Genomic DNA, 25052 nt, shown 5'->3' on the forward strand with positions numbered 1-25052 from the left:
TGAAAGAAAAGCCAATACGCTGAAACAAATTGTAAAACTAAGCAACGAAATGCTTCCAGATAATGCTACTGCCGTTGTGAAGTGGGTGGTAGAGCTGAGAGGGGAAGAACTGACTTGGCAGATTAAACAATGTAAGCAATGCCTGCTTGGCTTAGTGGCGTTACATGTCGAGGGCCTTGCCTGGTCCCAGTTTAACAGAGGTGTTAGAGGCTCCTTTCCCTTAGTGACTTCAATCTGGGAGAAGGAAAGGTAAGTGTTATTGAACTGATGCCATATAGGGAAATCAAATGGGCTGAAGAGCTAACCACTGTTCTTTATTTTCTGCTTGTTTTCTCCCCAACTTGTCCGTGGTTGGATGTTTGGGAACGGAGACTAGGGACAGCATCTTTCTATAAGCAGTGTCTTCTAAGAACACACGCATGTTACACTTGTTTACAATGAAATCACAGGAGTTTGGAGATCTTAAGAAATTTTCCTTCAAGCCACGGATTATGATCAGTGGAAATGCTTAAGCTGACATTTCTATTTGCTTTTTTTTTAAAGAAAATACAGAATGCTTCTGGCAAAAACACCCGAGCCTGAGTACTGGTTTGCACCATACTGTCTTTTGGAGCTCACATTTGTCAGTCTGAATGCTTTTGAAGCTGCCTTTTTTTTCCTGCTGACAGGGGATGCGTGAAGAACAGTGATTTTTGTGATGCTGATTTAAGGAGTTTGACAGGGTTCCACTTTGCATTACGTCAATCTCAGTCTTTTGCACAAGGCCTGGCTGAAATAATTGGGGATCTGTGCAACGAACTGTTCTGTTCGTTTATGTTATGATCCAGGGGTGATGCATTAATGTTGTCTGCATGGGGACGCAGCAGAATGTTTTAGTCTTAAATACACCACTCCTAGCTTGGAGGTATAGATATTCAACAGCAAATGTCAAAGCCTTGTTCTACATGGATACTTCCTTGGAATGCAAATTGCAGACATCTCCTCTACAATCAGCAGTGCAGCTGTTGGATGGGTGGCTGCTGCTAAGCATGTCAGGGCTGAACTCATAGCACATTTTTGGTGGTCAGCCCATGATGTTTCCATCTTCTGCTTCTACAAATGATACAATTTTTGATGTAAATGGTGTGTGATGTGATGTCCAGTGAAGATCAGAGGCCTGAATATCTTGGAAGAGGATCCTCAAGGCAGTATTCCAGTGGCTCAGGAATAGGGTCGAGAATTCCTGAATTATCAGCAGCGAGAAAATGGGTAAAGAGCATCATCCACCACAGTGGGTCAGATTGGTAATCAGACAAGTTTTGAAAAGCGAGCTTTCTTTTGACTCCTTCTTTCCTTCCTGTTCTTTTTGTTCCCAAACAGCTTGCATTTGATTGCAATGTAATTTTCTGTAATGGCAGAGTACCAGGGGAACTGCAGATGGGGAAGGGAATACATCACAATTTTAGGCTAGTTCTTAGTTCCTGGCTCTTCCCAGACTTGTTCCCATGTATGGGTTAATATTTATGAACCGGTACAGTAAAATCTACATTAAATTGAAACAAAAGGATTTCTGTAGTTCTACTAACTACATTAATATGGAAAAATGTGATGAAAAACACGAAGCAATGGCTTTATTCCATTTTTTGGGGGGGAGTAGACCAGCTTAAAATGGTTCTCTGTTGAAATTCACGACCTTGTGGTTAAACTCTTCAGGCTTTGTTAGATGTGGTCGTTCTTATTGTGGAAAAATAGTATCCTGGAAAAATTTCCAGCTCTCATAAGATGCAGAGTCTTTTTCCTAATGCTTTTTGGAGCCTGTGATAAAACTTGAAGTACAAGGAGGTGTTTTATTTTAGGATGATGTTTGTCCCAGGCTTGCTTCTCATGTGTTTACATTCTGTATCTGTAATTGTAAATGTATTTTCAGCTAAAGACCTCTGTTTACAAACATATATTTATAGACTTCCAGAACTAAACCAATGGCCACATCAGAGAGATACTTGAGAGCTCTAGGGTTTTTTTTATTGTGCCAAGCTTCTGTCTGTTTTATCACACAAGATTTTTTTCTGTGGTTCTGTGTTATTAAACTTGCATTCTCCGGTAGCTACTGAGCTCACTGCAATGCTAATCTCCTAGTTTCTGTTATTTCCGTCATAGCTCTTTGATACTAATTTTGAGTCTGTTGGTGGGTGACACCAGACAGCACAAAATCAAGATCTTCTGGTCTAAATAGTCAGTGTACTTGCTGCTCAGCTTCTGCCAGTTAGATCCCCGCTGACCTTAAATCCTATTCTCCTCCAAGTTCTTCTATTGGGAAGGGAGTGTTGATGAATTTTGCTATGTGAGTTTCTTTACTTCTAGTTGATTTTTTTTTTAAAGCTTTTTCAGTGTCAATATTTGCATGCAAATAGTGCAACTGGAGCACCTACTGTCTCTGGGTTTGGCCAGCCATCCCCTTGCCCTGACACCGTTCCATGAAGTCAGTAAATAAATAACATCAGTGAGCTTTGAAAAGACCCCATGCCTCTTTGCCTCACTATCTGTGTGCCATTTGAAGACCATTCTGTGATTTGAAGAGATGTTTTGACTGAAATCTTTATCCAGACTTGTATGCGGGCCAAAGTAAATGGAATTATTTCAAACAGTCTACTTTGGTATCAAGGCATGGCCAGACTTCAGATAGATGGAATACTAGAAAGGGTTCTGAAATGTCAAAAAAGAAACAAAAGGCTGATTCATCTGTGATTAATCTTTCTTGAACTGAATACCTCAGGCTGACTGCGGTCGTAAGCGGTGCCCCTGGAATTTTATAGAGCTCCAGAGCCAATTTCTTTGGCTGATTTTAGGAATTTCAGTATCACTCCTCCCTCAGCAGTGCGATGCAGCAGCAGCATGCAGTTCCAGCTCCCACGCTGGTCTGCCTCCTGCCTGGGGCTTTTTCACCCTTCCTGCCCATAGAACTCAGTTAACCTTTACAAAAAGCTTGGATTCCCTGCAAGGCTGAAACATGCGAAGGAAAGCAACTTACTGCAATGTGTCTCAATGCAAACCTCTGTGATTTTTGGTTATAAGCACGTGCTGCTACAATTCTGCCACTGAAATAGCTTTGAAAAGCGTCACACAAAAAAGCTGCTGTTTGCATGCCTCTGTGCTTTATCTTTTTATTTAGCATGTGTTAAAGCTGCCACCAGCCGTAAGCTTGTTTTTCTCCATGCTATTACTATTAACAGTGGGAATAGATGATAAATAGAATGCAGTTAGGGAACTGGACTTGCTCTGTTCAGGTCTGTTTGCGCTGGTACTAGTGGCTTCTCCAAGGTTAATTTTGTTCGTTTATAGGAATACCATACATTGAAATAAATTCAAAATGTGTTTACAAACGGGTCATAAATAGTCAACTAAATATTCTGACAAGACAATATTTATTACAGTTTACCAAGTTGTTGCATGCAATGCTACTTGTTGATAAAGAATTGTAAATTTGTAGGTTGAAAAGCAGATGCATACTCACAGAAAGCCATACAGGTTTTGACAATACAATAGTTACATTTTTCTTGCAAAACTGTTCAAAAACAAGGAAACAAAAAGTAAAGACTAAAACATATAATAATAGTAAAAAAAAAAAACAAAACAAAACAAAAAAAAACAAAAAAAAAAAAAACAAAAAAAAACCTGAAAATGATGAATTGCAGAAAAGGGAGGAAAATTTCCCTGCTTTTCAGTGGCATCTAGCTTTCTGCATGGCTTGTTAACATGGTTTTTAGCCACGTTACTTGTACTTTCCTTCCACTTCTTCATGGGACTTCCTCTGTGGTCAAGTTACTGCTCTGTGTTGGTATCAGCAGCTGAAACTGAGCTCTCATTTTCTTGGAGCAATGAATGTGCTCTGTGTGTTCCTTCCAATGGGTTGGGTTAGTGACTGCGGGGGTAAAAGACCACTCTGAGTTATAACTTGGCTTCTGGCATTCAGGCCCAAAGGGATTTTCTAGAACTCCTTTAACATGGCTGGCCGAGACTTGCAATGGTACTTCAGATGATGGACTCAGCTGCAAGGGAAACATTTTAAGGGAATTTATCTTCCACTGTAGATGTGTTGAATGCTTTTGGAAATCAAATTGCTCCAATATTCCTTCAAGATGTAACTAGTGCAAAAAATCCTCTTCTACATATACTTTACCCAAAGTGTTGACTTGGCGATTGGGTCCTTTTGGATTGCGTCTTTTTTTTTCCAATTCGATATGTCATATATTGTTATATTCAGGCCTGCAGTGATCCTTAGAGCCTGCTGTTCCCCCTCCTTTTATTTTTCTTTTTTCATTTGTTGATTTCTTCCATAAAAGCTTTTTCCTTGCACCTTTCATTGCCCAGAAGCCTCCGACTAGCTGCTTGCAGCACACATGGAGTGAATGGTACCGAGCGTGTTGGAGTGAACAGCGATGGGAATGTGGGGCAGGGTAGAAAGTACCATAAAAAAAAAATAAAAAAATTGGTTCATTATAGAATATCCTGAGTTAGAAGGGACCCGCAGGGATCATGCAGTGCTAGTTGTAAATATTCTCAAGTATTTCCTCTTGACTTTGGACAGCATCCTACAAAGTGTTTGAGGCCGCTCTCTGCTTTTCATTTCTTTTTTAATCCTTTAAGATATTTGTCTCCAGGTTGTGAAAACTGGGACAACGGTGTTGTTAAGAGCATTGAAAGCCTCTGTTACGAGTAGCAACAACCATTGTTGAATGCTGACAGTGGATTTCCAATGCAAATAAAATTACTTAAAAGTAGAGTATCTTTCTCCATGTTGTTTTTTACGGCAGTTCAGGATAATGAATACAATTACTATTGTTATTTCCTCTAAGCTGCTGCGTTCTGTACTGTATGTAATTGGTAAATGATTATGACTTTCCCTTCGTGCATGTGCTGAAGCTGTGCTGAGTTTCACACAAGATTTGCAGAGCTAAAACCAGTCGGAATCCACTTTACCACTAGAAACAAATGCAGAGCTCAGCCAAGTCTTTGAAGTTAAGAAACTTTAGTTTTCCTTTTTTAAAATATTTGCAATTAAGACATATTTTTTTGTCAGTTAGAACTCCTTTGGGGAAAAATGCAAAAATACTCCTCTGACTTTATTATTCTAATTTTGGAAAATGTGGATTCCTCTTCAGTTGTTGACTTCAAGCATTAGGTGACTGAAGCATAGCAGAACTCAGGTGCAAGCATGACATGTATTTATGGCTGCCTGCCTTATTTGTGGGCTTCTATCAGGACAGAATGAAATGGCTGTTGCATAGGGCTCAGCAGATCTCTGAAACCTTTCTCATTACTGTGCTGTCCCTTGAGGGAATAAACGTGTAGACACTGGGGGTGTATGCTGTACAAGCTTTGGAACTGTATCTGAAAGTCATTTTGCAGAGTGAAGCTGTACGTGCAGGATGTGGCCTTCCTAAAGTTTCACTTGTACACCTGTAAATTTTCTTTGATACGGCTCCAATTACAAAACCATTTCCTCCAGTTTAGTAAACTTCTTTTTTTAACGTTTAAATTTGTAACATTTCAATACTGGATAAATAAATATTATTGAAGTGCTGTCCTAAAGCACTCCGTTATCAGCAGTTTGGTGCTTGGATCCCCTTACACCATTTTCATGCAGTCTTTAAAAACAGACCTTCCTCGAGCTGAAACCAGTAAGAAAATACAAACCAAACTGGAAAATCCCAAGAGAACAAGTTCCCATGTAGGTTATTCCAGAGAAATGTTCAAAATCTTTAAAGTAATTCCAAACATGAGGTGATTTTAATATTGATATTTTAATATTGATATTTTGATGATGATAATATTGACTCTATCAATAGATTTTAATTTCAGTTAAGAGTTCAAGATTATATCTGTGTAAATATGTATAAACATATATATAGTTCAGATGTTCTGAAGAACAAAAACAAAAATATGCTAGAGATGGTATTAACTACCTATGTGTGTACACCGGTAGGAATATGTTCTGTGTTTCACTTGCTACGTTAGTTTTTCTAATTTGAGTTGGTTTTCCTATACTATTTCTTTGATAAATACAATTTTGTTCATTTGTGTGAGGCCTAAATAAGCAAAAATCCAAGCTCACCTTAATAAAAGCACCCGAGGAAGGGTACGGTTTGTTCGCTGTAGACTAATTCTGTACCCGCAGATGTTTTCGGAGTTATTAGAGGTAACTTGACTGCGTCTGTCAAAATGAGCTGCTGAAAAGATTTGTTCAACGTTGTGTTAATAAACCTGACACAAACCATCTTCTGCATGCTAATAGCTGCTGGAAATTTATCATGTCTAATTCATGGCTCTGCATGGTCATAAATTCACTGCTTGTTACTGCCTTGGACTGAATTTGTACGGGACTCATAGCAACTCTCAGCAATTAAAGTGAGAACTGTAGACAGTGAAAATATAGACAAAAGTCGTGTGGGTTTTGTTTGTTTTATTTTGGCTTTTTGGGAGGAGGAATAATTTCTTCACAATTCACATCATTAATTTCTCTCCTTCATCTAAGGAATGAGGTCATGGCTCGTGTTTCAGAGTTTTCCATTTTGAATTCTATAAATCCACTGGTCAGTGCTAGTAAATGTAAGATGCATGCAAGTCAATGTGCTTTTTCAAAGTCTCTAACAACAAGTGATTTGATGAAGTGCTGCTTTGTTGGCTTTGCTGTGTATTTTGTTGACTTAATTATTTTTGGATGCTTTTGAGATGCATCCTGAATTTGGTTGGCCTGTCTGTCTCTTTGGCTATTCCCAAAGATGAGTGAATTTAGGATATGCTGAGACAGCTACCTTACGACATCCTGATGCAAAAGGTTCAGTGTTCAGTGAGGGCAATGCTTTCGTCTCCCATGCAGCCGTGTCTCTGTGTGAGGCTGCTCAGAGGCATGCAAGGTTTCCTGCTCTGGGCAAAATATCAAAGATGTTGTGTCCAGGAGAAAAATCAGCCCTTCAAATCTATCACTGAAGCCACTGAAACACAGCTCAGCTTTGTCTGTGCACCAGGTCTATTGAACGTGGTGAGACGTGCAATATTGGAACTCTCGTTGAATTTGGTTGCTCTTATTGTATTCTTTCTGACTTTTACTTTTCACTGATGATATTTGCTTTAATTAGGCAGTATTGTCAAGCGGAATTTATTTGGTCCGAAAGCCAGGAACTCCTGCTCCTCCTGGCTCTGCTGTATTTCACCTTGCGGTCTTTACAGTAGGAGCTGGCTGACAGGTCAGTTAATCCACACAGAGGTTGTTTTTTCTCCAGTTTTACAGGAAAGATTTAATGGTAGATACTCTAATGAGGTCTGGTTTTACTAAGAGTTTATATTTTACAGAATTATCACGGTACGTTTCTCTGAAGTATTACATTAAATCTAGATGACGATTCATTATTTTGAATTATTATTTTCTTTGAGTTTGTGTAGTTGCTCACTGTACTGAGTAAAAGTATATTAATGAGGTTCTATTATTTGTCCTCGATACTGATATTAACCACAGCGCTTCCAACAGTCCAGTTTGTAAAAAGCTTTCTGTATTTTATGGCAATGATTGCTCGTACATCAATGTTGCTTGGGTAGGAACTGGAGTCCCAAATTGCTGTAGAGGGGAATGATTTGGAACCTGGAAGAAATGGAAAAATAGACTTGTCAACGTCCATAAGGGATTTTGTAGTCCATATCCTTGCTCCAAGGCAGGTCCAATTACATCTGTGTAAACTTTTAAGACACACTGGACATGTATCTGCCAAAGGTTTCCTTCGACATGTCTTTATATGTTGACAGTTAAATCCTTATATATTTTTGTGCTTTATTCGTCTTTCATTGAATTGTCTGACATGAACTTCCTAAACAGTATTATTTCCAACCACCCATCCACTCACCAAAATAAAGCCCTCAGTGCCTTTTAATGTTTTCTACAACTCACAATTTTTAATCCTCTTGCCATTCTTTATGATGTCCAATGGATTTTCTTCAGCAGATCCATTTCTTTCCTATAGAATGATGTCTAAAATTAGGCCTTCAAATGCTGAGGACATTATTTACAATGAAGTTAACAAATCTTCTTATATAAGAAAGAAGATAGACTCTGGAGACCAGGAGAAAAAATGGGAATTGTGTGAGTACAGAGTTTTCAGAATGGTCTAAACTGGGACTTGGCTGAGTTCTTTTTAGTGCTAAAGTGTGGCTGAATGTGAGGGCACGGTGTATATGCCCTTGAGTCTCCTGTCCATTCTGTTTTAGCTAAGCATCTGTTACAAGTTCCTGTTTTCTTCTTTTCAGGAGAGAATATTGCATTAAACAAGGTAACAGAGCATCAAGGGGTTTTATAGTTGTTCCCTGCAGGGTCTGTGGAAATTTTTAGGATGAGTTTTATCATCCTTATTATAGTAAATGCTGGAAGCAGCTGTTCGAAGAAAGGAGCAAATTAAGAATAAACAAACTCCAGAGCAAATAGGTTTAATACTGAATTGCAGATGACCGTATTTAATTGTGTTGTGTTGTTTTGTGTTTTTTTTTTTTTCCACAACACCAGTATCACCAGTAGAGCTTACTTCATGCTATGCTGGTAGCTACCAACATTTTTCAGATACAAGTCACTTAAAAATAAACAAAACAATCTATTCTCTTTAATTGAGTCCAGGTGGTGCCCCCCAAGCAGAACTGCCAATGGAGAAGTTAAACATATTTGTTGCAGCTCCTTTTAAAGGTTTTGCTTAATCAAATAGAATCAATTCCCAAAGGCTTTCAAGGGTTGCCCTACTGGGGGAGGCCTCATGAGCTGTTGTATTTCGAGTGTAAGGCAACAACCACCAAACCAAAACCCCTTGCCCTTTCCAGACAGTGCCAGGAGATTTCAGTGTCTCATGTGAGAGAGTTACCTGTGCCTGGAAACTTTTAGTTGATTTCAGCTGAAGAACTAACTGTCCTAAAAGGAATGAAATTGTTTCAGTACTGGGAGGTGTTAATAGCAGTTATTTGCAGTGTTGTATGTATAGGATCTCTGTGAGATTCTAACTAGAAAGCTTTCAAAGGACCAGATCATCTTTTTTTTAATAGAATGTTACACTGTTTGCTTCCCTTCCCCTTCTCACTCTGAATGAAAATGGTAATTTGAAAATGTTTTCACAAGTAAAACTGAGCTAGAATGACACAGAAAAAAGGGGATGAAAACGATCCCATTGTTAACTAATTGAAGAAGAATGGGTTCATGGAGCAAAAGTACACAGGAACCAAATTCTTTGTTTGATCCCAGCACAAATGCAGTGTTGTTTTATGAACGGACAGAAGACAAGATGAGCTTTTTGTTCCACTAATCTATTGATTTTATTTAAGATACTGAGGCTAGTGTTCTGCAGGGCTACTTAGTGCTAATGCGTTCAGTAAAGTTTATTCATCATTTGTGAATGCTTTTTTTTTTTTTTCTTTTACGTTCTTGCCATTTTATTCTTTTCTGGTTGGCATTGTATGGCTTGCTGTTAATCCTTCTTAATTATGTTCCATTCAGGGGTGGAGCAGAGGAATTGGCAGCCATTTTGGGAGGACTTGCTGCTCCTTGCATCCTCTGGTCACATCTCCCAGTGGCAGTGAAGGATGCTGAGTAAAACGCTGCATCTTTCTCATGATCATTTGGTTTTGATAGAGAGTGTTTTGTAAGCCTGGACTGAAGCCTTAGTTTGGAAGATAAATTGGTTTCTTTCACAGAATTTTATCTGGTTCACCGTTTGATGATGGTTTAATGAATTTGTCATCACAAAACTATTTTCAATCATTGGGTGTTGGTAAAGGAGTTCTGTATGTTAAATGTTGTTTCCATCACACTGATGACTGAATTGGTAGTCCCCAGGGCCCCGTACTGGCAGCCTCACCTTCTTGTGGGGCTTTATGATTTTCCCTGTGAAAAATGGGAATTACAAACTGATAAGGTCAAGGACTTGACGTTCTATAAATGCAGTTCTATTCTTAATATGCCCCTAATCCATTAGGATCCATTTAGATGTACATTTAGTATGCCCTTGAATTACCAGATTTTGGTACAATCAGGTTATACGTGGCTTATGGTATAGTTACTGATTCCAGCCTTCAAACTTGTTTTCTTCTACTAAGGCAATTACAGAGGAATCAGTTTCCAAACATCTGGCTATGAAAGAAAACTGAAGCGCTGGTATTTTGGCTCAGATACTTTGGGGATACATTAACGTTAAGCAGTATGTTTTCCTTAACATGCAAGTGGACATGTCTGTACCTTTTAACCTGAATTATTGCCATGAAAGCATAATAAATAGCAGATCTGTTCTAACCAGCTATGAGAATGATGTTGAACTTGGGCGGTTTAACGGAGCCACAAGCACACACACGTGCATTTACGTAGCTAGGAGATGCAAAACCTGCGGGCATGAGGACTGCTACAGAATTTGGTACTGTAATTTCATTTTGTTCAGTTTTGGATACTTAATAAAAATGGACTTACTTGACAAGAAATCCACTACTTGAAGGTTAATGTTTTGTTTATAATAAAGGAGAAAGAACTGTGTTAACATAAGGAGGAGTTTGAAAGCAAGTCAACATGACAAAGAATATGTTGAAAGAATGCTGTTACTTCTTGTAGAGTATGTTTGCAGGCAGTTACTGTTCCCTGTGAATAACCTGACAAAAATTCAATGCATCAATATATCTGGGCATATTTTCTGTGTTATCCCTATGCTTGTTCTGTCTTCCTGTATTTGGATTCCTTCCCATTTCTTACTTTTAGCCCCGTTCTTGAGAGGCTCAAGCGCACAGAGGTCCAGATACTACGAGTCTTAATTTAGCACTTCTTCTGGTGATGAATGGAGCTCTGATCTGCTCTTCAGTTTTGAGTCTGAAGGTTGAGCAGATGAACAGAAGCTTGTAGGACGGGCATGTCAGCACGGATTTGGCTTTCTGCAGAGCTGGATTTTCTTGGTTTGCCCGCTATGAGAGCAGGTCTGTTTATGCTCTGTTGGGGAGGCGTGGTGCCTAGCTGCTTTGGACCTTTTCATTTCTGGAGATCACAAACATTTTTCCTAAGGTGACAAAACATGTACTTCTTGGCGGTGCAGGTTTGTGTCTCATTGAGACCGCTCCATTGTTATCAATGGATATCAATATCAGTTCAGTTGAGATGGTGGCTTACAGGTGTTGAGGTGGGCGCAAGGTGAGGCACAAGAGGTGCTCCTGGGGAGCACAGAGAACTTGTGCACAGATGCTCCTCTTGCAGCAAACAAAGCAACCTTGTTTAACAAACGTTTGACAAGCGAAGTTGACCAAAAGTTGGAGTGCTTATTTCGGGAATGAAAACTTACATTGAAAATAAACGTTTTTATGGGCAACAGAAGAAAGTTCTTTTAAAGTGAACTTCTTTGATCTGGATTTTTGCACAGCTACTTTCTTCTGCTGTGTTAACTTACTGTTAAGTTCTAACACATGGTTGGAATGCTGTGGCAAAGCGAACCTTCTCATTTCTTTTGTTTGTGGATGGAAAGGCAGAGTGAGAATGTCTGATGGTGGTGTGTAACTTTGTCATTCCTGATGAAGCGTTGTGGACACTTAAACACTGAGACTTAATTCTTTTTCCTTCAGAGTTTTAGTATAATTCACATATTTTTGTGTGCAGTATGAATGCATTATTTTGATTTTCACAATGTTATTTAGCCAATATCCCACACAATGATTGTTTTTTTGACTAATTAACTTTCCTATGGTATTTTCTCTGCCCGTTTGCCCAGAATTCTATAGATTTTATTTGTAAAGTGCACATGTTTTCCCATGGTCAGTTTGACTAAAAATCTGTGATGGAGTCTAGATTAAAATGCTTCATTTCCAAACATAAAATTGAGGCAGAAGTCATTATTATCAGAGCCAGAATTCAACTGCCATGGCGGTTGTGTGAAGTGCTACCAGAATTTTCAGGCAGAAGCGCAGATAAGGCCATTGAAATGTCCGTGCAATTATGTACATTGCTAAACCAATTGCATCAGCTTTTGAGACTACTTGTTTTTTTTTGAATAATCCTGTTGATTGTAACAAAAATTTGTAATGTATGTACGTGTTCGAGATTTTTAAGTGTTGAAATATAGATTCTGTTTCAGCACTTAAGAAAGCAACTGTCCTAGCTGTTGTATATGTTTCAGTGTTGAATGGGCTAAGGTTAATTATTTGTCTCTTATTAGGTTCTTCTTTCTATTGGTGATTTTTCAAAACCTTGCTAAGTGTGCCATACGTTGATAGAAAGCTCCAAAGTTAAAAATCCTTTCCAGTTCTGGAATATCAATTCAGAGCATTATTTCTTATTCTTAAATGTATGCAAGCAAGTAGAAATTAAAGCTGGAGTGCCAGTTTTTAAAGTTGCATTGTTTTCCAGCATAATATAGTTGCACAAGCACTATAAATGCTTTTTAAAGTCCTGCTTTATGTGCATAGCATAGCTTAATCAGAGCCTGCTTCCCTCATCTGAATTCTTAATTGGGAGCGTATTTCAACTCCTTTGAACATCGGTGTTCCACAATTTTGAAGAGCTGTCAATTAGTCCGGTAATTTATTATGTCTTCAAATACTACACAGAGTGAGTCAGTAGCTGGGCATGGAGGTGAAATACGGAATGACTCAGTGTGAGCCGACCAGCAGGCACAGACTTCCTTGGGCACGCCTTGTTTTCTTGCCCTTGGAGCCTTGTCTGGAGAGGATTTTGGCAAGCTCTTTGCGTTTCTGGCTGAGCTTTTGGAAACCCCATTAAAGGCAGAAACAGGGCTTTGGGAAAGTCTTGTACAGAGGCATTATTCTCATTGACGATGTGAGTTTGGCCACTGATAAAAAAGCAGAGATGAGGCTGTGATGGGTGTAGGAAGTAGTACAGAGTGGATCTCACGGGGCACTGAGGGGCCTTGGGGTGGGTGATTGGGCATGGAGGGTTGGGTCTGAAGCTGGAAGAAGAGAAAGCTGTCTGAGGAGAACGGCTTGAGGGACGTTAGGAAAGATGGGGAAGGCTTGGAGCTGCTGAGCATGAGCAAATGCCAGGGAAAACAGCACAGGGCTTGGAGGTAACCACAGAACCAGCAGCTGTAAATGGGGAGTTGGGTTTGAGGCTGGACATAAGGCCAAAGCACAGTCCAGAGGGTTAGATTCGGAGAAATTCTTGGGCAGGAGGTACTGGGGGACTGCGCACCCAGCAGCAGGAAGGCGAGTTCGGAGGTAAAGGGGCTGCATCTGGATAAGCTAGAGAGCAATGTGCGTGCTGTGCTTGGTTAAACAGAGAAAACGGGAGACTTCCAGATACCTGGGAAGTGAATACAGAGAAAGTGCTTTTCTCTGTTGTAGTCCTTTAGAGTTGTTAAGGGTCTTTTTGGTTTAAAAAGAGGGAAGAAAAGAAAGAGAATTGAGTTGCAGTGAATTGTGAATCATGAGGGTAAGGGTCTGGGGCTTACTCTCTGCATTTGCAAACGTCACAAAAGATTCAAAAGTTGATTTGCATAGTTTTACTTTTTGGCAATTCATAATTCCAGTCAGTGATTTAAAAAGAATAAACAATAGAAGTTATGCAGAATGCCTTCGCACCTCCTTGTGTTGTACCAGTGAATGTTAATGCAATACACACTAGGATGTGTGTGTTTTTCTTTTGATTATTTCACTTTATGGTAAATGTAAGAAAATGCACAAAAGTGAAGTATTTAATAATTTCAAGAAGTAACGTGAGCTTGTGGCAGCTCTTGAAGGGAAAGATATGGGATCCACGCGATTGAAATGTTCACTTTTTTTTTTGCCACTTCTCACAGCTGCCAAAATAAACTTCTTTTAAGATAGACTGAAATCGGCATAGCTGGTGTGCTTCTAATGGAGCATTCCTCCTGAGGCCCTGACTTGGGTTTTATCTTTGTGTCATAGCTTTTCCTAATCTCTTGTTCCAAGTTTATTGCTAGAGTCTCCTTAAGAATTTCTGCAGCAGAATTGAAGTAAACCAGCTCCATTTCGGTAATCAGATGATTTGTGTTCTGACCACGTATGAGCTTAACTTTTTTTCCATTGGTTTCCGATAAATTTTCTCTTTAACCATGCTACTTTTTCTGGGATTCTTGAGTACCTTCCCTATGGGCAGGATGGATACTGGCCTCCAGCTTCAGCGCTGTGTCTGTGTGGTGCCATCTTCAATTTGACTTTTTCCCAGCTGGATGTTTAATGGTGATTTTCAGTAAATACTGTGAACTGTTTCTTTTGTTCATTTGATATTTTGAAATCACAAGATCACGGCTTTTTTTCTTAAATTTTTTGAATGTATGGCTCTTTTAAGTTCATAGGGAATCTGTAAATATTTGCACACACCTTGAAATAGAAACGTTCTTTGAAATTTCAGTCTTGTGTTGATGTCACCATTCTGCCAGCTCAGTATCACTGACATTGCTTAAAGCATTAGTGTACAAGAGAGATTAAATGGCAGTATTTGAAGATATGCAACATTTTGATAGTGGTGTCAGTCTGTAGAATTTGTCTGGAGTTTACAGCGGGCACCATCCATTATCAACATCTCCTATTTTTATATGCCAAAGACGAAGATTCTATGGAATGTTTACATTTCATCTACAGGAAAACAAACAGTGTAGGTGAGCAACAGCTCTGTGAATTTCTGTGTGTGAGATGCATATGACTAAAGGTATGAGCATCAGCGCATCTTATAGAACAGGAAGGAGAATGGGCCAGGAGAGGTTCAGATTGGATGTTAGGAAAAATTTCTTCTCTAAAAGAATGGTCAGGATCTGGAAAGGGCTGCCCAGGGAATGGTGGGGTCACCGCCCCTGGAGCTGTTCAAGAAACGTTTAGATGTTGTACTGAGGGACATGGTTTAGTGGGGAGATATTGGTGGTAGGTGGATGGTTGGACTGGATGATCTTGGAGGTCGTTTCCAACATTGGTGATTCTGTGAATAATTTCCTTACATGTTGTCCACTTCTCAAAAGTAGTGTGAGACTTATGGGCTATAAGATCAGTTTTGAGGATCGTTTGAGGATTACAGTGCATTGTTCTTTAATAACAAAGGGTGACTGAGCTTCTAAGAGTACAAAATTGGGCCCTAAAAGCTCTGATTCCATAATTAATGGCAAGTTCTGATAAAATCACTCCAGTTTTTGTTACTGGAGTGTCTGGCAAGCGTCTGCACGTGCAATTGTGGATTCCCAGGTTAAATCCAAATTGTTATTTATTCATCGAATTATCCACAATCCATATGTTTGCTGATTTAACTCCTTTTTGAGAGACGCTTCCTTGTAAGCAGAATACTTTTGATGATAAATCTGAAGCATCCAACCATTTCTCATTGATAAAACAAAGCTTTGTTTATTCTGTGTGCATTAATCTTGAGGGCTTGTTTGTTGAAAAAGTTCAGAAAGAAATATGGTGACTGTGAGGTGGGAGAGAGCTGTGCAGGTTGCTTTTTTTCCCCTTCTTTCCTCCTCCCTTTAGACGCGCAGGGCACACAGGAGTGACACCGAGGGCAGGAAGCACAGATGGATTCAGATGTCCAGCTCCGTTCTGCTGGCTATGAAAGCAGGGCGTTGGGGTTACTCTTCTGGGGTCAGCAGGGACCTTTTCTGTTTGTGGAATGAAGTCAGGGAGCAAGGGTCTGCTGTAGAACTGAGCTGCTGGGATTCCAGTGGGGTTGTCTTTCAGTGGAAGGACTGAATTTAATAAACCTGATGCACTCTTCCTCGTGTTGTGCTGCCTAGCTCTAACAGAGTGCTGCTGATGATTTGGAATTTTTTTGTTTACGTAGTCTGAGAGCTTTGTTTTAAGCAGCTGGGTGGAAATTGAGATGAAGGCAGTCTTAATTCACTTTTAATAAAAGATCAATGGGTTTATTGTGAAGAAATAGAATACAGATGTAAACTGCACTTGATAAAAGAATTAAATGTGTGTTTAACCTTCCCTTTTTGTTTTTTCAGTGCTACTGGTGTTTGACCTTTTTTGTTTTCCAGACTATTCTCTTTCTTGGTAGTTTTACGTTTTAAGTTCTACTTAGACTACAAAAACAAACTCTGCTGATGTTTTCCATCTCAAATGCTTACCAAATCCCTCCGATTTTACAAAATATTCAAAAAGTAATCTCCAGACTTAAGTCTCATTGAAACCTTTGCCCTTCCTGTGGGACAAAAGTTCAGAGAAGTTCTGGTTGATTTTGATTTGGAAACTGTAAAACAGAAAATATCACGGTGTGAAGTATTAATTTAGGCTTGGCAACTTCACTGTAAAATATATTTCCAGAAGTTTCCAATTAAAATGCAGCATATCTAGTAGTATGAGGGAGAGCACCTTAAGATTTTTTTCTTTTAGATGAGGAAAGGTGCCCCAGACTTCTCTGAAAATGAAGTCTTGTAGCTGTTTTTATTAAATAGATGCTCATGTTTATATTGCAGCGAGTTGACTTGGTAGAAGAAACCACATACTCAGGATTTCTTTAGCTATATTAGTTTTCAGTACTGCTTTTTAATCCAGTCATTTGGTAGATACTTGTATCTATCCTGCCCTGTGCCCCTTTTCTTGTATTTCAAAGGAGACAAAGCAGAGAGAGATCAGACTGCTGAGAATGGCAAAATGTATGGAGCAGCCTACGTTAGAGGAACGAGTAGAAAAATTCAGGTCCCTTCAGAGTTGTAGGTCAGTAAAATCATGGGTGGCACATTGATAACGCAATGATTGCACATCCATGAATATCACACTGGTAGTAATGGTCATTGAGGGAAACTACAGCTCGAAGGCTGCAGTAATTAAATGCAGTTGTTCAGGGTTAGGAAATGAAGCAGTTGTTCAGGGTTATGAAATGGCTGGCAAAATGCATTGTTTGCAAAGTTAGCTGGTTATGGAAGCATCCATAGAGCAAATTGTTGGACGTGTGCAGTTGTTGTGTATTGACAGAGTGCATTTTATCAGCAGGTGGTACTGGGTTTATGAAGCTGAACCAGAAGAGAAGTGCAGTGGGATGATCTGTAAAGTGATCGTTTCTGTTGAAAACCTTGTAGTTGAATATTCCCAGGATGGTTTGGGCAGTACAAGCAGTGCTACTTTGCAGGGACATTTATTCTGTGAGACAAAAGAAAAGAAAATGTTTTCAGTTGTGGGTTTTTTTTTTACTGTAGACTTACTTCTGAAATGTATGCTAATTCAATCTGAAGCCAAAGAGAAATATTTTAAAAGCAAATTTTGAAAATCCTCACTAAGTTCTACTGTGATAAGTAGCTCTGTGGTAGGAGATCCCCTTTCTCTTCTTGATTTATGTTGGGTGTATACTGCAAACTGGTGGTATTAAGAATAAGAAGGAATATGAATAGTATTCTTGCAGACAGAGCTTTTTTAGACAGTATAAATATTTGAGTCAGTAATGATTTTGAACATGTGCCTTCTTCTTGAATACAGTCCCTGCTGTACTTGACATCTAATCTGGCTGGATTCTCAGATGGAAATTTTTCACAGTCCAGGAATAAGAGGATGGGGCAGGAAAAAAGAGATTGATTCATTATCATTTACTTTCATATTGAGTTTTTAACATCTTATAGGAAGAAAATAAATTGGTTGTGATCACTTAAGGAATGGAAAACAAAAAGGAGTAAAAGCCCTTAGAAATTACTCCATTTGATTTAGCGGTTTCTGTGGATTGTCTTTTTAATTATGTCAATATAGAGAGAGCACCAACACTTGACTGGGAAACTCACCCTTGTGCGTCCCTGGCTTCCCACTTCCTCTGCTGGATGATTCATGGGATGTGGGTTTAACTGGTAGAGTAAATAAAACACCTTTAAGGGAGGAAAAAATTGTACCTCTAGCATGTTTGGAAATACTTTGCTTTTTTTTTTTAATAAAAATAAAAAGGATATTGAAGAGCATCAATGGTTTGTTTAACTTCTACCTCTAATTCTGTTCTGTGTCACTGGTCGATGAGTCCTCTCTGCACCATCACCTCCATTTCACTCATCTTCAGGGAAGTTCACTGACAGAATTCTAAATTTGAGGGAAGAGGAAACCTCAGAACTATTTACTCATTTTTACCTCCTAAGTAGGGTATTATGACCACACAAATAAATACTGAATTTATAGTGATGGATCTGGGGGTTGGAACTAGTTGGCACTGCTGAAACGCACCGCCCACTCCTCACTGTGCTCGCATCCACTGGTTGGTCTCCATACACGTCCAGCAAGTGTTGGTGAATGTCAATGGGTGCTTTTTTTCCACATTCAGGAATTCAGTTCCACACCTTTGCTCCATATACGCTTCCATGTCAGATGCTGCTGTGTTAGACTGCCTCTCTGGTGCCATCTGTCAACGGCTGCCACACCACCACCGTCTGCCTCTGACATTGTGGGGCAACGTAATAAAAGGGGAGGCATTACTTTTGGATCAGCCCTTGTAATTTGCTGTCTAGTGGCAAGATCTTGCAGAAGCACAGTAAGTGAGCAGTCTGCGTACGTAGGAGCCTATCCGTGCTCGCAGGAGAGGCATCTCCGCCACCTTGTGCTTGTGCTTTGGTGACTGTTCTGAGAGATGCTTACTTGGCTATTTCTGCCTCTGGCCAACTGAGGAAATGTCTTTAAATCCACAAGTAACTATGTTTAATTTTTTTGGCTATTAATGAAAAGGCGTACTTTCCCCCGAGCCTTAATTTGTTTCATCTGAATAATAGTGACTAAACACGTTCTTTAGGCATAGCATTCCCATCCGTTTCAACTCTCAGTTTAGATAGTGTAACAGTTCAATGCCAGTTCCATTCTCTGGGTTTAGAGAATCTTCTAATGCTGTGAGGTTTCAGCTCCTCCGTGGAACTGGAGGAATATTGTTTTCACTTCAAGCAGAAATGGGAACAAAATTATATTTTATTCGTGTGGACAGTTGTGACTTCTATCAGACATAACATTTGTATTTCTGACTTTTCTATTTAAACTTGATAGGACATACGTAATGAGAAAGTTCATTCTTTTACTCTAAATATTGTCGGGAGTTGAACAGAAAGAGAATTAAAAGAAGCTGGAATCTCTGTAAACATCCTGAAAATGGCCTCCAAAACCACGTGTTGTTGCACTGGAGTGCATCTATAAAAGAACAGCAGAGCTTGTGAATGTGACTTTTTAGAGGATTATGTTCGTTGCTGTTGAAAAAAAAATCAACTATTAGTCTTTAGTACTTGGCAAAAACATGAATTTTTCTTTCCAAAATCATCATCTTCATTACCTATTTAATTCAAATGAAGAACTCTTAATTACATCAAGGGCAGCATGATGGAATCCTTAAACGTTTGCAATCTATTTACTGAATATCTGTTTTTCCAAGCTGATATACGTAGTGAATTTCCAGTTTGAAGATTAATTAAATATTGCCCCCATATAGCTATGGAGACTAAATGGATTAAATGAACAATGACTCAAAGATTTTTGATTTAAGTTATAGGCCAATGAATAATCTTATTTTTAAATTAAAAAAAAATTTGATTAGAGAAGGTCATTATTGCTGAGGTGGTGATTTTCTGTGTAGCAGAAGGGAAACAAATATCACTGTTTAGTTTCTGGAAACGTCTGTGAAGAATATATTTTAAATAAATCAAATAAAATAGTGGAATTTCACTAATGATTACCTGTAAGCTATTCAGGAAAAATTCCATGCATTGAAAAGACAGTATTGCTATTTAATGGGCAGTGAACAAAATGCTCTATTACTAATGCAGTGAAAATAAAATCCTACTTACTGTGAAGTGTTCTTTTTCTGTTAAAAAGGTTGGGGTTTTCTTGTCGCTGTTACTTGCTGGAATGAAGAACATTTGAGACAAGCTGCTTTCTGAGGTGCTGAGTTTCTTAGTGTCAGCACCAGCTCAACAGATCACTAGAGGATAACTTAAACACAGAGTTCAGTGAGGAGAGCCAAAATTTCTCAAGTTCATTTTGGATAACGTAAAATATACTGTGTTAATTTTATTTTTTTTCAAGTGCTAAGGTTAAGTCTATATTCCTGAGCTAATGCAAAATTACTAAAGGAGTAAGCTTGTGTTTACAGTGAAGCTGTTTCTTACTCAGTTTTTTTAGGTTAGATTAAAACTATTCCTTGCTCATAGGAAATGTGTAGCCAGGCTGTCCTTGTGCAGCTGATCTGACTCCTCTTTTTCTCCTTTCCTCCTTTGCAGGGTCAGTACAGACCTTCTGACTTGTTGTGTCCGGAGACGTACGTCTGGACGCCTATTGAACAATGTCTCCCACTGCTTGAGCTTTCCAAATACTCTCGTTTCAACCAGGATGCAAAAGCAGGTAAGGTCACAAGTAATGATAAAAAATGTAAATTGTCTCTCTTGTATTTACTACGTATTGGTACCATTTGTTTCTGAGGAGTGATAGAAATGTTGCCTTTAAGGGGGAAAAAAGTCTAAAGTTCACAACTTCTCCCACAAGTGTTAACAAATAGATTGTTTTATCTCTGAACATGGGCAGCACAGATTTTAAGTCCGTTCTGTTTTACAGGTAGTATGTAGTTCCAAACTGACATAATTTGGTGTTTTTCAGGTAATTTTGTATGCTACTTTTTATGTGAGCAAAAACTGATATTTGTTCTCTCCTTAAATTCTAGTCTGATGAATGCATAAAGAAAGGAAGTTAGTACAGGAAAGTGAAAGTGAAGCGTAAAGGCACCCGGTGTAAAGAAACAAACTGCTGAATTTAGCTTTCCAATCTAGCTGAGATTTTGAAGAATACAACAGTAGAAACACCTCCAGCATCTTGAATTACATGGAACGTAATTTGTAGAAATTCTGTAAAATAATTACTTATTGATTTGTATTGAATGGTCAAAAATATTTTTTAAAAAAATCAGGTCAGATACAGATTTAAAAGTTTGAGTAGAATTTATACCAGGCGTACTGTGCAAATAGAGAATGACTGTGCAGGTAGCCATGTGGTATGGTGGGAAATAGCCTTGGGAATATGGTTGGATGCACTTTGAAAAGAAACATTTACAACCATAGGAAAGCTCAATGTCATATCCTCCTCAACCAGTTACCTCATTAGAATGGTGAAAGGAAATAGGAAAAAAAGAGAGGTAGAAGGAAGAACGGTTTTGGAGGCTAGTGGTGTTAAAGATAGTTTTGCTATGCAGAAGGAAAAGACGTGTATTCATTTAAGCCCAGGAATGACAACTAAGCTCCTCTGCCTTTGACAGTGTTAACCCCATACAAGCAAAGGGGCATCATCTTCTGAATTCTGTGAAATTCCTGTGGGATACCATGCTTCTGGAAACTGTAGGGTATAAAACTTTGCATTATTATCAGCACAAAATATCTCACTCCAGACATTACTGGAGCTGTGACTTACATCCCGTGGTTAAAGGAAATTAAAACATTGCTACGTGTTGAAGTGTATTAGGCCTGCTGAGAGCTGTTAGCCATTTGAGGTTTAAAGATTTGCTAGCTTTAAGGAAGCTATTTCTCAACAGTAGAATCAGTTTCCTCCTTCTTTTCTTTCCCCTCCACAATAGTCAGCAATATGAGTTTAATTAAGTTACAGCAAATTACAAAAAGAGCAATAGAAAGGATGATGAGCTTTATTCCTCGTGAATAGCTTTCTATAACACAGCCCTCAATTATGTCAGTTAAGTAGGTCATGATTTATCAGCAGTGGGACTTCCTACTTTGAAACTGAGGGTGATAACCAGACCCAGTAAACAACTGGGAGGAATGGTGTGGCTTGCACTGTTGCCTGAGGCAATAAAACAGTCACTGCAAATGGTCATCTTTTAACATGGCCCATAATGCCAGACGATTTCTGAAACATTACCTCACACCAGTTTGTTCGAAAATTCCCAAATACGATGAACTCCTTTTCTCTCCCATAAAAAAAGATAGCTAATAAATGTGCTAGTTGCAGGTTATGAAAGCGCTACATCAGGAGAGTGCTGCACGCTCTGACCTGCCAAGTCTCTGTGATGGGAGAAGGGTTTCTGAGTATTCATGCCCATTACCCCACAGAGCACTTTGCTATGATCAGGTATTTTTTTTTTCGTTTCTGAAAAAAGCCTGAGATATTCACAAAAAGTAGTAGAAATTTTTAAAGTATCAGAAAATAGTCATCGTTATTTACAGCAGATTGTGCCTGTTTCACATTATGTAGTTGTCCTGTGCTTCAGCATTTTCAAATCGTTTTAAAGTATTGTTTTCCATGCTCTTCTCTGATGTCTAATGCTTTTGTTAACAGTTGGAGAATGAAGGGAAGAGAGGTGAACTAAACAAAATTCTTAACTCTTTATACCTCAGAACTGAGTCTAGAAAAGCGTCTAGCAATTAATAACCAAATAAAGCAACCACAGGCACTGTAATAGCTCACCTTTTTATTACTTAAGGTGGCAAACCATGGGTGCCCAACAGCTGAAATAGTTCCAGCTCTTGACTTCTGGCCAGTGTACTGACATTCAGCCTTACTTAACCTCAAAATACTCCAGTCATACAGAGAAAACGATGAGGAGTTGTGCCAGCAAGCTCTGAGATTTTATATTTTAATAAACCATGCTGGTAGCCTCTTCATGTGCAGTTCCTAGCTTGTATTGGAAAACACCAGTGACTTTAGGGGGAAAAAGGTCATACATGTATGACCTTTGTCAATTTTTTTTGTAAATTTTTTTGCTTTTGTAAATTACCAGTTTTACCTAGATGACACATGCGTTAAGCTGGACAGATTTTTCATTTCTGTTGTCTGGCATCATCTTATAAATGAAAGAGATTCATTCAGGTTCTGATGTGTTTATTATTAAGCAGCAACCAGTCATTTACATACAAATAAATCTGCAGTTAGTGAGGCAGGGTAGTAAGTGATAGTTTGGATAGTGATGAGCTCTGAAAATAGAGGCTATGCTAAACTGCGTTTTCTTGAAGTGAAGTACAGGCCATTTGCTCCTACTTTGTAAGGATGAAATATATATGAAACGAAGCTGCCAATACTGATGGAGTTGTACTGAAGAAAGTAGAGATGAATTAAAGATTACTCTGCAGAAAAGTACTTGTCAGTGACTAGGATGATGTATTGCAACCAGTGTCCAAAATTCAACCACGTGATAGTGTGGTGCTAAAATATTTGTGGCCAAGGTTAGTCTTTCATACTAGCCCACTACCTCTTTGCAGAACTGGTCTCCAGGGTTTTACTTTGTTGGTAGTTTCACTAGCAGTTATGACTATGGAATAAATACAGTATGAAAAATATTATAAATAATTTACTTGGTATCTCAACATACTTTTATCCTTCTGCTCCTTATTTTTCTGAATCTAACCCACTGACGTCTTCTTTTCAAACATCTGTTGAGAATTTCAGTTTGTTGCGCCTGAGACAAGACTGTGAAAATAGTTTTTGTGAAGTAAAATCTGCACGGTAATCTGCTTTGGGGGTGGTAATTAGATTACTGGGAAACTGCAAATCCTTCTTCCTATCACCACTGGACTGTCAACACCTTTAAGAAGCAACTCCAGATAAGGGCAGATCCAGTCTCAGTGTAATGTGGTGGTTTCAAAGCCTTCAGCGTGTCTCATAACATGGGGGGTGTGTATGCCAACCAGTGTAAGCAGGGTGTTTTTTTCTCATTTGTTTGTTTTTTTTTTTTTCACAAGTGAAAGGCAGTACTTGATCTGGGTCGCTAGACGTGGCCCACAGAAGTCTCAGTTGTAATCTGCTTCCCACCTTCAGCGTCCAGTCCTTGGAGCAGAGTCTATGAGTAGTGCAGATCAAAAATGATTTTATTTTTATCTTGACAGGTTTGTTTGCTGATATTAATAATTGTTATAGCTAGTACACATCTGTTCAGTGTCCTATATAACTAATAATAGCACAAAATCAAAATGCAAATGTAATGCATTAATTAAAACTGAAGTCCCTTTTTTAGTGTTGAAATGCACACATGGTGGAGACATAGACTCCTCAGTGTTTGCTTTGCTAATTTATGGACAGAAGCTGTTCTGCTCCAGAGAGTATAGTCTAACACAAAACACCATGCATGCTGAAGGATGGTATTAGGAATTGGAGAAACAACTCAAGTTTTTGTGGTAGATCTTTCCCACGTATTGAAGAACCGCTAATTCCATTTTCTTTGCTATGTACGAAATTAAAGTTTTAATAGATTTGCAACATTGTTGTTGAGCTGCATGTAATAAGTTAGAGCAGTAAAAGGCAAACAACATTCCAAATAATTAATAACTTCTGAATCCTGATCCTCTTGATTATGGATGTTAATGCTTCTTGCAAGGAACTGGGGGTTATTAGTTTACCAGCAAATAAAACTTATTACCCAGAAATCTGCAGGCTAGGGTGGTTATACAAAAGTGTATTTATAAATCAGTTGTTGAGAACTGTGCCATCATATGCTTTCTGGAGGAATTGCTGGTCTCCTTAAAACATCTGTTAAAGTTATGGTGCAGTGTACTTTGGAGAATTTTGAAAACATTTCAGTAAATTCTGTTAGATTAATAACTAAATTATTCTAAATAACTAACTCTTCACTTGCCTATTCCCATTATAAGAAATGTAGACAGTGCCAATAAGGTGTAGCCAGGCAAAATTTCCACTCATTTTTTTATTATACTTGGATTAAATTGAAGTGACTGGCATGGGATTTTGGATATGCAAAAATACACTCAAGTACTCCAGTGATTCTGTAATAAAAAGGTAACGAACTTTATTCACTTGGTTAATTTGCGGTACTAAACAGCTGACACTGCAGCTTTGAAAATGTTTCAGAACCAATTACACATCAAAAGCAGTGCATGGATTGGCCTAGGCATTGGAAGTTAGAGTGAATCATCAGCTCTGGAGTATCACAAAACAACTGCCAAGAAAGAAAGGACTTTAAAATGTGATTTGAAGTACAATCACAGTATGGACTTCATTTAGTGTTGTTAGCAAATCTCAAAGTTCGGTAAATATTTGTTTAAAAGTCAGCGTCTTACGTTATGCTAAATGTATCTGACATTTATAGAGTAAGGCAGTGCTCCTCAGGAAGCACCATCATCTGGCTTCCAGCACAACTCATGAAAATAAGCTTTAACCCAAAGGTG

The 25052-nt window shown here is 38.7% G+C and overlaps 1 protein-coding gene across 6 annotated transcripts in view; it reads left to right on the forward strand.

Moving 5' to 3' along the window:
* The window catches only part of ATE1 (arginyltransferase 1), a 71497-nt gene that overhangs the window by 34984 nt on the left and 11461 nt on the right, over positions 1-25052 (forward strand). For all 6 annotated transcript variants that reach the window (XM_021400262.1, XM_021400263.1, XM_021400259.1 and 3 more), the window contains one exon: positions 20157-20277. In XM_021400262.1, the coding sequence (XP_021255937.1) occupies positions 20157-20277 (121 nt within the window). The remainder of the gene's footprint in view (positions 1-20156; positions 20278-25052) is intronic.

Source organism: Numida meleagris, chromosome 5, assembly GCF_002078875.1.
Source record: "Numida meleagris isolate 19003 breed g44 Domestic line chromosome 5, NumMel1.0, whole genome shotgun sequence".
Classification (NCBI taxonomy): Eukaryota; Metazoa; Chordata; class Aves; order Galliformes; family Numididae; genus Numida; species Numida meleagris.